Source organism: Crocodylus porosus, unplaced genomic scaffold (assembly GCF_001723895.1).
Source record: "Crocodylus porosus isolate Cpor-Errol unplaced genomic scaffold, CroPor_comp1, whole genome shotgun sequence".
NCBI classification, from domain to species: Eukaryota; Metazoa; Chordata; order Crocodylia; family Crocodylidae; genus Crocodylus; species Crocodylus porosus.
Window position 1 is genome coordinate 43785279 of NW_017728951.1, and position 16075 is coordinate 43801353.

At 37.9% G+C, this 16075-nt stretch overlaps 1 protein-coding gene across 3 annotated transcripts in view; it reads left to right on the forward strand.

Annotated features, from left to right (window-relative positions):
- CUNH10orf11 (chromosome unknown C10orf11 homolog) overlaps nucleotides 1–16075 on the forward strand; it is a 1097256-nt gene that overhangs the window by 611966 nt on the left and 469215 nt on the right. For all 3 annotated transcript variants that reach the window (XM_019555729.1, XM_019555728.1, XM_019555730.1), the window contains exon 4: nucleotides 7584–7723. In XM_019555729.1, coding sequence (XP_019411274.1) covers nucleotides 7584–7723 — 140 coding nt within the window. The remainder of the gene's footprint in view (nucleotides 1–7583; nucleotides 7724–16075) is intronic.

A 16075-nucleotide genomic window follows, 5' to 3' on the forward strand; every position in this document is an offset into this window, starting at 1 on the left:
TACTAATAGCTTATTGCCAAATTTGATAAATATCCAAAGTTGTCAGCCTCTACTTTTTACCAATTCTGTATTTACTTATAATGTCATATTTCAATTCATAGCAAAATAATTTTCTTCCAGAAAGTTAATTTCCCCCCATAATTTTCCTGGTGTGATATCTCAGGGTTTTTTGCATATACTTTGTACCTTCTGAATTGCAGCCAATAAAAGTTAGTTGGAATACAGAACAATGCAATTGTCAACATTATGCATTTTGAGGTAGGAGTGGTAATTGTTTTAAATATATGCTTCACTTTTTACACAGTGCATTGTAGCTTGGTAATCTGTTTTACAGATTGGTTTAAACCCTGAAGCACGCAGATATATGTGGTATGAATATTATGCACTGGTGTGAATTCACCAACTATGAAATTGATCTAAATGAGAAAAAAAAAATATTTTTAAAGCCTGGAATACAACGTGATTAAATAAGCATATATGTATATTCAAGACCATTTTTGAAAATAAGTTATGTTAGTACCTCCATACCTGTGAAAGGCATTGAAATAAATGTGTTGGCAGGTGCTGCTTTTGTCTATGATCTCCAATATGGAAGTGATCACTTTTAGGCAAACTGTGAGTCAACAAACAAAAATGGGGGGATTGAAGGGGGTGATATTACATACTTCATGGACCATCACAGCTACATCACTCCAAAATTATCAGCACCCCAGGCTTCCAGACAGAAGGAGAAAATGAAAGAGATGTTGGCTGCTACGGTAGCGAAGTTCAGGATATGTTGTTCTGAGAAGTAGCAACATAAGTGTGGGCAAATATCCACCATGGTATGTTCCAAATCCTCCTTTTGGATTCTTTTGTCTTTTAGGCAGTTCCTGGAACGATATTCTATATGGACATATTTTATATTAGCCCCCTGAGGTAGGCCCTCCATAGGGACATGAAGTTGTAAAATATAAGCTGTCCTGAACAGATTGCCACCTTCTGAAAGTCTTTAATTGCAAGCTTTCGAGCACGAGCACCCTTCTTCAGGTATAGGAGAAAAGACATTTTCCACCCATCTGTGTACATTTATTTGTTTGTTTATTTTTTGCATAAAAAGGGACAGAGATGTTCCAATATAGTGACCAATCTATTGGAGACCTACTTCTTTATTTATAAGTGGCAATAATTTCTGTATGGATAAAACTCCAGATGACCCTAAATAACTCTCAGAACATTAGGGACCTGGATCTCAACTCAGATTTCAATTCCATTTTTGGGTGAATGGTCAAAGATGGAAGACAGGAGGGATGTTTTTAGTCACAGTTTGATATACAAGTCCTGGTGTCTGGAGAGCTTACCACCAACCGAAGAGACCCCACCTTCACTGAAGAGTAACTTCCCATATGAACTCCAGAAAAAGAGCATGCAGACAGAGAAGTGCCAGGGAACAGCTGTAACTTTTACCTGTAATGTTATATCCATATGATAACTCATTTGCAAATTCATATTACCAACAGAATCTGCCTGTTTCTCTTGGAGAGACAACAGTGGTAGAGCAGACTTTCTGCTTGGGGATCTTTCTTTGATACACCAGAGAGGGGTAACTAAAAGCATACTTCTTGCAACCTCCTTTACTGGTCACATGCCATTAGGGACAATTTGATTGCTATTCTCAAGGGACAAACTTTTGAAACCAAATTTTCTTGGCAGCTAGTTCAAATACCATGAAGCTGCTTTTTTGAGCAGTTGAAAAGACCACCTTTAGAACCCTCTCATCCACTTTTCCAGAAACTGCAGAAAGTACAAAGAAAGTTAAGATAGGAGGAAGAGATATGACCCCTCTTTTACCAAAATGCTTACTAATATGGGCCTAATAACCCCGTAGGAAGAAGGGAGAAATTCTGTACATTTAATTCAACGTTTTCTTTCTCCTATTCAGTACGGTAGATACACAGATACTATGTTTTTGGGTCAAGATAGGTGGAACGATTGTAATATAAGATCTTTTTTTTTCTGCAACAGACAACATGGCATTTCTGGCATAGTGACACAAGAGTAAGTAGTGAGTATTTATGGTTCTATCAATGCCTTAAAAGGTGACATCAATTGAGGGTTCTTGCAAATGGTCATGATCAATACTCTGGTGTTGAAATTAATTATTTTATTAATAGAAAAATAATGCCAGTATGACAGTAGCTTATTTTTGCCTATATAGTTTCATATGTAAATACAATATATGTGTGTACTGTGCAGGCTCCTAAAAATACATTATTTGTAGATGATTATAAACATAGTAAGCAGATTTTGAGACATTGATTCCAGTTTTATAGAGACTTCCTGTTCTAGCAAAATTCCCCACATTTAAAATTGGAAATATTGCAATAACTACAAAAAAAAAAATCTAGGTCTGAGATAAACTTTTAAAACATATCTAACATATACATTTTTGGGTGATGAGAGGTGAATGCATGTGCAGACCTGTGCAATTTGTGTTTGCTGGCAATCAAGACAACTTTAACTAATTTGAATAAATCAAAGATGCGGGTAGTTCATTATTTTTATTGGTGGAGATTTTCATTTTGATAAGTGTCCTTTAGGAACAACATTAACTGTGTTTTAGTATGATTGATGGAATTACTGATTAAGACAATGGATCAATACTTCCTGAGGCACCTTAATTAAATCTGAGGCATTTGAAATTTGTTTTTAAAGTAATGGAGAATGTGGGTGTACACATTTGTCTCTAGACTGCATATATACCTTGCAGTAAATAATCAAAGTGTAAATGAAGTCAGGCATCTCCTGCATTCCAGCATCAAGGCATCTAAATGGTGGGGAGGAGAATTATAGGAGCATAGGAAAGTAAGGCTAGATGAGACCTTATAAGGTCATCTAGTTTAGCTCCCTGCTCAAGGCAAGATCATCCTTGACTAGACCATCCCAGCCAAGCGTCCATCTAACATCTCAATGACCTACTGAAGTCCCTTCTGACCCTAACATCTATGGATCTATAACTTTCTCTTGAAAATCACTAATAGTGTCCATGAATTTAATGGAAGATTTCCTTTTTATCTAGAGCAAAGCTGATTTTATGTTGCACAGTGGGATGTTGTCATTTTTTGGTCCAGCTCACACCATGACTGAATGGTTTGGACTACAGTAACTCATAATGGAGAAGTTGAGTATAGATTTTCCAATCTATGTTCGACTCTCCATGTGTTCTCACCACTGCTTCAAAAATGTTGTGATCTTGTAACTAACTATATGATCTGCTGGTTAATTAAACAGTGTACTGAAGTTGCATGAATTATGACTCATCTCAGGGAAGCTCTTCATCATGGGGTAGTTCCTACACAATACCAGTCATTTCTTCTTCATGTGTGCCTTGTAAAGGAAAATCTGTGATAGGAGATGGAAATGTCCCCTGGGAAAAATTAATCTGTACCTCTGATAAGATCATGTTTATTTTTAAAGGGTTTGCAAGGGAGTAGTGGCTGGACCTAGAGAGTAAAAGTTAAATGAACTATAGCAAAATAATTGTAGTAATTATTTGATTATTAGATGCCACAGAAATGACTAGCACACAGTTTTAGCATCATATTACACTTTTTTTCAAGTGCAATTGGCATAGGATGTTTTCTAGACATTCTCACAGTCCATAAAACTTTGCCTTTTTCGTAAACCAAACAACCAACCCACCCTGCAAAAGAAATTTAAAATACCACTATTTTTTAGGCAGCTGGGTATCTGGTTTTCTCCAAATTTGGTAAAGTACTATGTTCTTTGGTTCTACATATGCCATTGTAAATACTACTCCTACTAACAACGACATTAACAAAATAAAAGAGAATAGGATAATACTATGCATACTACTATTACAGTTTGAATGAAAATGGGATGATAATGCAGGTTTCAGTAAGATTTGAACATAAACATGCAGGCCAAAGCAACTACAGAGCTGAGGCTGGCAACACAAATTAAAGACAACAAAAAGTCTTTTTTTAGGTATGTAGGGAGTAAAAGGAAGATGTAGGACCCATACTGAACAAAGAGGAACAATTACTGACAGAGCAGGTGGACAAGGCTGAGCTATTCAGTGAGTTTTTTGCCTCAGTGTTCCTGAGCAAGGGTCAAGACAAGTCTCCTAAAGGGTTCTTAGATGGGTATCGGAGGGACACCAGCCTACCAACTGTTGATGCTGACCTGGTGAAGAGTCACTTGGATGGACTGGACGTGTTCAAGTCAGCAAGCCCAGATGAGTTGCATCTGAGGGTACTGAAGGAATTGGATGGTGTCATAGCAGAACTGCTGGCATGGCTGTTTGAGTGCTCGTGGCAATTGAGTCAGGTCCAAGAGGACTGGAATAGGGCCAATGTGGCCCCTATTTTCAAGAAGGGAAGGAAGGAGGATCTGAGTAATTATAGGTCATTTAGTCCCACCTCCATTCTTGGAAAGGTCTTTGAAAAGATTATAAAGGAGCATATTTGTGGGAGTCCAGTGGGAAAAATAATGCAGCTGGGATTTGTAGGAGGTAGATCATGCCTGACCAATCTGGTTTTGTTTTATGACAGGGTCACAAAATGCTTAGGCACAGGAGTAGAGGTGGATGACAAGCAAGGCCTTTGATACAGTATCTCATCCTATTCTCATAAATAAATTTAGAGGCTGTGATATAGATGTTTACACAGTTGGGTGGGCAAATTGGCTGAGCAGTCACACCCAGAGAGTGGTAGTAGATGGGTCAGTAAGGATGTGGGTAGTGGGATCCCACGAGGTTTGGTCCTTGGACCCGTACTCTTCAATATATCTTCATCAATAACCTGGATGTGGGTGAAGTGTACTCTGTCCAAGTTTGTGGACGATACTAAATTGTGGGGTGAAGTGCACACTCCAGAGGGTAGGGAACGATTGTAGGCAGACCTGGACAGTTTAGAAAAATGGGAAGAATACAATAGGATGCAGTACAACAAGGACAAGTACAGAGTGCTGCACCTTGGAGGCAAAAATATCCAACATACCTACTGGCTGGGAAGTGACCCTCTCAGCAGCACCGAAGCAGAAAGGGGTCTCATGGCTGGGAAGTGACTCTCTCAGCAGCACAGAAGCAGAAAGGGGTCTCAGAGTCATAGTGGACTTCAAGATGAACATGAGTCATTACTGTGACAAAATCATCAGCAAAGCTAACAACACTTTTTCATGCATCATGAGATGCATGACAAATAGATTTAAGGAGGTGATACTTCCCCTCTCTGTGGCATTGGTCAGACTGCAGTTGGAGTACTGCATCCAGTTTTGGGTGCCATACTTCAAGAAGGATATTGGTAGACTTGAGAGGATCCAGAGGATGGCCACTCATATGGTTAGAGGCTTACAGGCAAGCCCTATGAGGAGAGGCTGAGGGACCTGGATCTCTTTAGCCTCTGCAAGAGAAGGTGAAAGGTGATCTCGTGGCCACCTACGGATTCATTAGGGGGGGCGCAACAAGGCATCATAGATGCTCTGTTCACCAGGGCGCCTTTTGAGGTAACAAGGTTCAATGGTCACCAACTGACAAAGAGTAGATTTAAGCTAGATATCAGGAAAAACTTCTTTCTGACCCTAGCATCTCTGAATCTATGAATAAATCAGGTGTTTCTGAGAGAGTATAGAGAGATGTAACAATTGTTTCAATATCAGTGTAGCAAAGCGTCTGTAACTTTAACCCTGTTTCATATAGGGTCAAATTTAGAACAGTTCAGCTAACTTGTACCACTTCAGGATCAGGCACATAAACTAGCTCGATCAGAATAACTGATACTCACTCTCAAGAGCCAGTTCCTCATTCACTTTTCAAGCAATTACAGGACTTGTTTGTCCATACCCGTTGTTCATAAAACTGCATAAATAAAATCTCCAAATAAAACTTATGATCAATATCTCATCCTTAGATTTAAGATATTACAAATGAAGTGTTATGGAGTTTAGATGCCTATTTCCCATGCCCTGCATATGACAGATGTGTCTGTAACTCCTGTTAGGTACCTCTATGCATCTTTAAGTGCCTGGAGATGGCCAAAATTCCTTTGGATAGTTGTACATGTTCATTGCTAATTTAGATCTAATGTGTGCCTGAATCTGGATCAGTGTTCCTTAAGTAGTTGAAGAGAATGGGGAAAAATGTACTACAGATTCTAATGAAATTACTATGGAAATGGACTTTGTTTCATGGAGTCCATTCACTCCATAAAAATAAGTTCAAAATCTGAAAAAGTAAGTTATTGCTGGTAAAACACTACATAAGGTTGATAACATGTAACAGCAAACTTCTTAGAATTACTAAAAGATTACTGTTTTTTGTAATAATAAAAGCTCCTACTCCAAGGAACCCCTCTGGAGCTTGAGATGTCCTACAAGAGATCATCTGGCTAAAGGTGACTGCCAGATTCAAGTAATTCTGTAGTCTTCTCCCTTGGCAGTGTCTACAACTCCCTTAATCCAAATATAGCAAAAAATATGTTGCTTTCCTGCTTTCACAGACATTTACTGCAAGGAAGCACTATGAGCATTAAAAAGAACATCTCTGAACTTGTGTCCTGATGAACGTTATGTAATACTTTGGTTTGATTTGACCTTGGTCCTGAGTGTGAGAAAAAGACTGACATCTAAAAATTATAATGTGATAATGCATCTTTTCTAGGGGTCTGACCAAAGTTCAGTGAAGCCATCAGTTTTTAATAGATGCTGAATCTGGATTTATAGCTTTTAACATAATCTTCCAGACGAAGGCTTAACTTTGCTTTATCATACTAAAATGTGACGCTCTTGTATTACTGACAAATTTTGCTACTCTCAATCTCTCATTTCCCTGATTCTTTTGCAAAGTATTTTGAGAGGATATATCAGACTGAATTATATCAGAACATGGTGGTGGGGTCTTCAGCCAGCAACATTTCTTAATTATCAGTGTCGCATCTACACGAGAAGCTTACTGCACAGTAGCTTATTACTACTGCGCAGTAGCATTGCTAGGCATGCGGTATTGTAACATGATGTCTTCACATTTCATTCAGTGAAGGATTTATACTAATTGAGTAATTATGCATGTGTAGATGTGGCACTCCAAGTATTTATAGTCTGGTAGTGAAAGTGAGTTGTGGGTTGTCTCTCTGTCTTTCCCCACCCCTCCCTTCTTCTTTTCTTCTGTTTTTAAACTCGTTTTCCAGTGGACTGAGTATATTAGTAATGATAGTGCTGTGAAAGTAGCTGTTTGTTTCCATGTTAGAAAAGTTTCATGACTCCAGCAATTGCTAATCATTTTACCACACAGCATCCATCATTTTGTCAAAGTTTTAATGTTTTGCAGTGAACCACCTAGGAAAGAAAGAAAGGAGAAAAGAATGATAAACAGCCAAATTCTTTCATTCTGTGCCCCCCCCCCCAAAAAAAAAAAAGAATTAAATTTAGCCCCATTTGCTCTTGGAACAATTAATATGACATTTTTCTGAGTGCCATAGTAAATTTGATTGTCAGTTTTTGAAATGTATATTTAAATTGGTGGTGGTGCAAGCATAAACACTTTTTTCATTAATGTCATTGAATCCTTAACCAACAACCTTTGACACATAACAGAATTAGAAGGCCTATTGGATCATTTGGCTGAAGTTGTGCCTGCCCTGCAGTACCTCAGTTTGCTGGGAAACATGGCATGCCCAAATGAACTGGTCAGCAAGGAGAAGGATGAGGGTGACTACCAGAGGTACAGGTTAGTATCTTAACTTGTAAATACAAGAAGGCATATCCATGTCTGGATGAAAGCAGGGCATAGTCCCAAAATAACAAATCTTCCTTTTCTCTTGGTTGAATTTACTCACTTGGTGTCACATCTGTAGCATTTGATTGATTTTTTTTTTTTCCAATGAGACTAACTCCAGGGGCCAAATTTCAGGAAAATATTCAGTTGTTGAAACACATGGGGCATGTTTACAACTCAAGCTTGCACTTAAAAACTTTCTTTAATCAAGGTCAGAGTGAGACATTACTAGTTGGAGGACCATCAAAATCTGGCTATTAAAACAGTTAGATTAAAAGAGGGTTTCTTTATTTTTCCTCCAAGGAAAAAATGCTTGTTTCAATATATTTAACAAAATGATTAAAAGACCCAGAGAAAAAAATTATTTCTTTAGCTATTATGCTTCTCTCCTGAAAGAATAGTTGGAGTATAGAATCAAACCACAAGTGTTAAAGTAGCAAACTATCCATGTGAAATCATTTAAATGAATGTATATGGGCACAAGTAAGCAAAAGGTAGTTAGGGAATTAACACAGAACCTTGTGGAAGTCGGAAACTTAGTTAAGTGTCACTGTTCCAACTGAAATGTAGCTGGGAATTAGTTATATGCAAATAGGTTTATTTTTTGAATAATAGGAATAATTGTCATTGGTGATCACAGTGATAGAATATAGATCCAAGACTGTGGAATGCCTACTGAAATTACTTCATTCTTCATATTTGCTGCCCTCTGGCAGTGAGACGGTATTATAATAAAATTCTATTTGATGTCATCTGCGTTTCTTTTCCCCAGTCAAATATGATACAGGATTTCAGGCCATGAATTTTCCACATTAGCTGACTGAAAATGGGTTTCTCAGTTAAACTGTAGCCAAACAGCGTAGTCAGTAAGATACTTGCCCAAGAGAGACTGAACTTTTTTTCTTATTTCAGTAGAAATTCAGAGTTACAATAAAACCCTAACTATAGCTTCTCAAAATCAAAAAAGTCTTATATATGAATACAGTTAAAAGAGTTTGTAGAAAAGTGTAAGAGACCTGAAAGGAAGTTTGTTTGGAAGTTGTGTGAATTGGAAGTAGTTGTGTGATGCTAATATTGCAATTGGTTGAAATTTTGTTCAGAGATTTAAGCACAGGTGCCTAGGTATGAGTATTCTATATTCAGTATTCCAGACTTTTGAGAAAAGTTTATCTTTGGGCTGAAGATTTTGACAACTAACAATCTGACTTTTGAATTCAGCAGAGCTATGATATCTTGGATTTTGCTAAATAGGTCAGTCTGCATTTAATAACATATTTTCTCAATATTTTCATTCTGAAGTGGAAGGTATGGCTAGTACCCAGCTTACAGAAAGCCTAGTATTGCTTGCTCCTTGTAAATTTATGTGACATTTGCACTAGAGAATTACTTTAAAATGAATGATAATTCTACAGTTTACTGTTTTTCACTTTAAGTATGTTTTCTGACAATATGTCTTCTATTAATCATTTAAGCAAAAGTAGGACCTTAAAGAAACCATTCAGAGACAAAAACCCATGGTTCACTTAGTGCTGTCTGGAAAAAAAAATCTTATTGATTGACATCCTCATGGTTAGGTGATGTAATATTTATAATATGTCACACAGCCATACATCAAAACAAGTGTGTCTGTTGTTTCATTTCAATGCAAAATGTTGATTTCTAAGAGGTCAAGGTAGTTTTAGGTCACATTGTGGCAAACCACTGTGTCAGAAATGTGAAGTGACTGGATTTATGTATCTGTTGAAAACAGCAACACTGATACTTTTCCCTCTTCCTTTTAGAATTTTTTGGCACTTTTGCTGCCATAAACCAAATTAATTAAAACAGTTTATAAAATGAATAGACTACTGATTAGTTGAATGACATACCAGAAACAAAAACTTCCTGTTACTTTCCCATAAGCACTCATTATTTCATAAACTTAGAATGTGCCAAGTAATATTATAGTCAAACAGTCCTGAAATGTTTACTTACCATTTCAGTTACTTTAAGGAGAATATTAAATGGGTGTTTGCATGGATAAGGGAAGCCTCCAAAGATTTGATGTAAAGGGTTGCATTCAGGTAGGTCAGGGCTAAATTTTAAAGTTTCTAATCTTCATTTTGTCACAAAGTATCCTGAAAAGTGTGTAGTTTTCTTATTAAGTATTGGTGAAAGATTTTATAGTGAAAATAAAAAATGTGGAGGAATCTGTAAAATATTCTGAATTCCTTTTTGTGTCACTGCATTTTTCATTTGAAGTTTAAACAAAATTTAAAAATCTAAGTGGCTAGTTTCCACACTTTTCACATTTGCTTTTTAAGGTTTTCTTTAATTTAATTTTAATCTTTAAAAAAAGTATACAGCTTGAAATCAAACTAAAATATAATACATAGGATTTCAATCACTCTGAACTTTTCTCAATTCATCAACAAATTCAAATATTATTGCTTTCATCCTGAAAAAACTGATATTTTTTAAATATTGCAATTAGCAAAAAAAATAAACAGCAAAATTAATTCATTCTAATGTTGTCTTCTACCAAAGCTCATTAAATGGATGTTATTCATTTCCTCAGCACTTAATATTTTATTAAATCGATCACTGAGTTGAACAAAATAAACTACTAAACCCAAGAAAGAATTTAGACTGAAATACCAAAGACAGAAAAAAATATTTTTTATTCAAATGCCTTAACATTTGCAAACTAAACATAGCTACATTTTACAAATCTTTGAAGGTTAGAAAGTGAATGTAGCTAGAAATCTTTCTTAACACTTTTCATTCACCAAGCCAAACAAATGCAAAAAGTAAAAATTTAACCCACAAAACCGCATATAGTATTGTACATTTCTTTCAGCTTTAACTATCTTACATGTATTGGTGGTATAGCTATAAGGCACACATTTTAATATGCCTTGGAAAAAATAGTCCTGAAACATTTAAGTATATGTATGATTCCATGTAGATAACTTTACCTATGAATTTTTTTTTTCAACAATATTTTAAGATCTTCTAATATTCAAAGGATAAAAGTCATCCACTAGTCAATGGATACTGTTGGTCAAATGAGCAGAGAAGTAGTTAACTGTGCATGTTAATATGAAGCAGAAACATAACACGCAGGGTTTTGTGTCCTGGGGTAACCCTGTGAGAAAGCAGGGGGAGGGAGGTGAAGCAATGGTGGGAGGGGTATAGAAGTCTTACCCATGATGGGACCTACTGCATGGTCTGCCCACTCCAGCTTTTGTTCTAAAAGCAACAGGGTGTCCACACACTTGGCTGCTGCTACTGCTGTAAAAGCAGCATTGCTCAGGTGCTCTTCTCATGGAGCCATGGACTCTGCTGGTGTTGGGGATGATTCTGGGACTCGTCCTAAGTTGGTGCACCTCTTGCTCACCCCTAGGTATCCTACAGGTGTGAAGTCTGACAGAAGGGAGGATAGAGATGTACCTTATAGACTAGGGTTGGGGAGTTATTTGGGCCAAAGGGCCACTTAGGGAGTTTTGTTGAGCAGTCATGGGCTGGGTCAACACCTCCCACCCCCTCTGCTGCAACAGCTCACCAACACTCCCTAAGTGGCTCTACTCAGTGCAGCCAGATGGCTGGGATGGGGCCGTAGGTAGATTGTGATTGGCATCCTGGAGTGGGATGGGCAGGTGGGGCCCAAGGCTGGGATTGTGAAGCCATGACAGTGAGGGGCTAGGGCCTAGGATAGAAGCCTGCTATGGGCACTGGTTCCATGGGCAGGGGGGTGCAAGGAGCAGATCTCAGCTCTGCCCTGGGCTCCATGGAGACAAGCTGGGACCCATGTGGGCAGAGTATGCAACTGGGCAGAAGGGATGGGGCTGCAGATGGGCAGGGAGATTTGCTGGGGAGTGGTGGGGTAGGGCCAAAGCTGGGCTTTTGGGACAACGATAGTACGAGCATGGGGCCTAGGGAAAAGCTGCAATCCGTTCCCTGCATGTTCCTGCCTGTGGAACTGGCGCCTATTGCAGGGACATGTGGGTACCAGATCTCAGCTCTGCCCCAGCCCCCAGCCCAATGCTGTTACCACTCTGTGTTTCTGCCCCAGGATCCTGGCCACACTTGACCGTCCTGCTCCCAGACACTGCTTCCTATCCATCTGTGGCCCTATCCCTGCCTGCGCGGGTCCTGTCCCCAGTCATAAGTGCAGGGTGGATGGGCTAGTGGGGACATGTTCAGCGGTGGTTGCAGAAGCATGTCTTGCCACAGGTTGGACAAAATCCCTTGGTGGACTGGATCTGGCCTGCGGGCTGTATTTTGCCCACTGCTGTTACAGACTAGCTGAATTAAGAGTTGCATGATCTTTTGTGAGCAAGAGTTCTGATAAAGTGAGCTCTTGCTCATGATAGCTTACCCATCTCTGATTTAGATAATGTATAAGGTGCGTCTCTGCTCTGCCTTCTGTTGGTTATGTGTTCTGTTTGATATGATTTAGGGTTAGAAGGTAATTGCCATCTTATACCAAAATGGAAAGTTTTGCAAGAAATGTGGTTTCAGTAGAATGTGATTGGGTTATTTATTATTGAAAAATCAAACTGCTAATGTGTTTGAATGTCAAGAAACTCATACAGTGCATAGAAAAAATGGCTATGCATATGTCTGCACACACATGCAAACACACGCACATGCATACACACATACACATTGTAAGTGGAAAAAACTATGTTCTGGTTAGCACAGCTGAAAATGCTAGATCTTGATGTTGTTTTTGTGAATAGTATGTGAAATTTAAAGTGTGTGAGCGTGCACACACATGTGTGTATGTGCCAAAACTTATTATTATTATTTCAAATGCTGTGGTTTTAAAATGACCACCCACATCACATTTTTGCATAATGTTATTGAAAGAAATAGCCCTTGAATGACTGAGGAGAATAAAAGAACAGTATATGAAGGAGGATATTAGCCATAGAAACCCTGGGTATCATAATTAAAATAAGAACAAAGTGAGGAAAGCCTTGAAAACACTTCAGTCCTAAAAGGAAACAAAAAGAGTGGTTTGCAGAACTGTGTGTATTATAAATACTTAATCTACAATCGCTACTTTGAAGATTGCAAGAAAGCAAAGGTCATGACCCAGAGCTTAAAGTAACAGAAGTCAACACAATAATTGCTAGTTGCTTCTCTTGTACCTGCATTTGGTTTGTCCTGTGGGTGTATTGTTTGCAGTGAAAACTTCAAACATGTGTTACTGAACTGTGAAAATTCATCTGGGTCAGAATGTTTTATAAAATATTTGTTAAATCTATAGGTGACCTCACCTATTTTTATTATAGAGAGATTATTATGAGAGCTGCATGCCATGTGTGAAGTTTCTAGTGCTCACTCACTCTTGTTTGCTCATTATTGACATCTCCTGAAATGGAAAATGCATTAATAGTGCTGTCAACATGGAAACAAGGGCAAGTGGAAATAAATGGCTGAGTTAATTTAAATTAGCTTTAGAAGTACATGTTAGATAGGTTATCTCTGGAAGAGAAGAGCACATGGGGATAACCTTATAGAATTCTCTTAAGATACTACCATAAGAAAAAAGTCCATGCGTTTTGTGTGGATTAGCTTTTCAGTCATTATGCAGAATCATAGCTGTATTCCTGCAAAGTGCTAATTCTTCTTGTGAGATTCTCAGCACTTGTTTGCCATTGCCCTTGTCCACAGCTGTAGGGTAAGCATTCCAAAGTTTGCTTTTGAACTATGGAATGAATACAAACTCTGCAGAGGTATATTCAAAAAGAAAGGAAGACGAAGGAAATTTTGATAAGGAAAATATATCAACTACCACTGCAAACACCTACAGGGTAATATTAGAGGACTTATTGATGAGACATTGATCTAGATGAAATAGAAGGCCCGCATTTTTGACAATGAGAGTACTTAACTGCTGCTACATCTTATCAAGGGCTTTAATATTGGCAATTATGAATAAAAATGATTTTCTTTTCATCTAGTCCAAACAAGAAATAATTCATGATAGTCCTGCATTATGCAGGATTTGGACTGTCCCTTCTAGCCTTGTATTATATAATATGCTATTTTGTAAAAGGCAAGGGTTTCTTTTATCCCAGCTATGTAGTTGGGATAAAATTAGACAAGCATTTGAATTCAGGACATTTAAAAATAGCTATCTTTTTTGAATGCTAAGTAAGCCCTTTTGAGAGTTTCATCAGAGAGTCACTCTGAGAGCTAATGTACAAATGTTATTAATTCTACAGGTATATAAATTGAGGCACACAAAAATGAGTTAGTTTGACCAAATTAATGCAATATATCAAACATAATCGTGACTGCAACTTCCCTTCATTATCACTAGATGTAGTGAGAGAGAGGGAGTTTTTCCTCTGCTCAGGCTTTTCTCTGGAGATAAGAAGGGAATTGGCTCTGGGGTCCTAATGCTGAGACTCAGCCTCAGTCTTAGAAGATTCAAGACTATTCTCAGACAGCTTTAAATTGTACTGTGGAGTCAGGTTGCAAAATGGTTGTTCCGTGACTTCAGTCCTATCCTCTTTCCATTATGTTCCCAACACTATGCATGAAGGTCCTTCAGGCCTGCTTTTGTGCAAGCAGGATATTTCCCCTATCTGTGGCAATTCTTCTGGCCACTTGCAGCCTATTAGCTGCATATTTATACCTCTTGAGTCCTACAAAGCACTTACATCTCAGTAGAGAATTTAGCTCATTGCTTTAAATTCATTCATTAATTCATTCTGGCTTTCATTGTGTGCTGTTATGAATTTTACACCACTGCTATTAAACTGACTTGATGCTGCTGGTTTATACCAGTGTGAGAGTAGAATCAGGCCTTTCAGATCCTTCAAGTTCTATCATAAGCTCATCCATTTTTCTTCTAGTCACTATGATTGAAGGAAAATAATAGTAGAACAATATCACTATCTAAACAGAGAGGTAGATAGCTGTGTTAGTCTGAAGGAAGGCAGACGCCAGGATTGAGATGTACTTTATAAATTAATGAAGTCAGTATGTCTATAATGTGCATCTCTAATGTGCATCTTGCCCTCTGCCAGTAGCACTACTGGATATGGTCACAGTACTGCAGTGGAGACCAGCCTTTTTGGCAAGGATGCCACAAATTAGCCCCACACAACTCCCAAGTGCCTTTGATCTCCTTCTTCTGCCCAGTCTGCTGCTTTGACTTCTGCTGCCTGTTCCCTCATTAATCTGCCATTTGTGACGCACAGAGGCTGCCCCTAGCACTTGTGCTGTACATTGGCCACCCCAGACATACCTCAGGAAGAGGTTAAAATGTTCTGAAGCCAAATTCAAAGTCTACTATTCTAGGCACTCATAAACTCTCTTAACTTTGTAACTTAGTTTTTTCAACCCATTAATTTAGTGCTATGAATGTAAATGTTTATAGTAAAAGTTGTAGGCTTTTGATAAAAGTAACAGAACAATACAAAACAACCAGTCAGCCAAACAAGCAAAAATGGTTTTTCTCTCTACTAAATGCATACATGTTTATACTTGTTGCATTCTTCCAGTAGCTGAAGGAAATAGACATACATCCATTTATATAATAAATTATTATCACTCTTTAGCTTTCGTTTGCTATGATCTCTCAATGCCGTATAAGGCAAAATGTAATCTACAATTTGCCCAATTTACCATGGTAGATAATGAATGAGTTTAGTCCTCATATAAGTCTACATGTAATGAGTGATCTTTTTTTGGTGTGGACTTCATGGCTCCAGAACACACATTTCCTAGAACTGCCGCCTGTAATAATGCTTAGCAAGAAACTCTTTGTCCTTAACTGTTGAAGTACAATGAAACATCTCCAAGTAATACAAACTACCACAATAGCCAAGATGGGGTCATAGGCCTATTTACTTGATTAAGTTTTAGATTAGAATTCAAATGTTTATTATATATGCCAAAAATCAATTTTATCACCTTCCTACCAGGTACTTCTATAAGAACCATTTCCCTGTCAGGTTGGGAATCTCTTCCTTAAATGTCAGGTCCTCTCCTGAGATTCAGTTAATTCTCACATAATTTCTCAGACTTGTTCAGAATAAAGGGATGCATCTTTAAGTAACAATAGATACATTGAACTTTCTAGTTTTAAATCCCTATGAAACATTAATTTATGCACATAATAACAATGAAAGGGCTCTAAATTTCATTAGCCTTATTTTACAAATGGGGGAACAAGGAAAATTGATGATCTATCTGAGGGTCAGACCAAGTCTGTTTAAGAGACTGTATTTATTTGTGATTTGTAAATACAGAGTATTCGAATTTTCTGCTTCCTTAAGGTCCAGTCCAGTTTCTAAACCC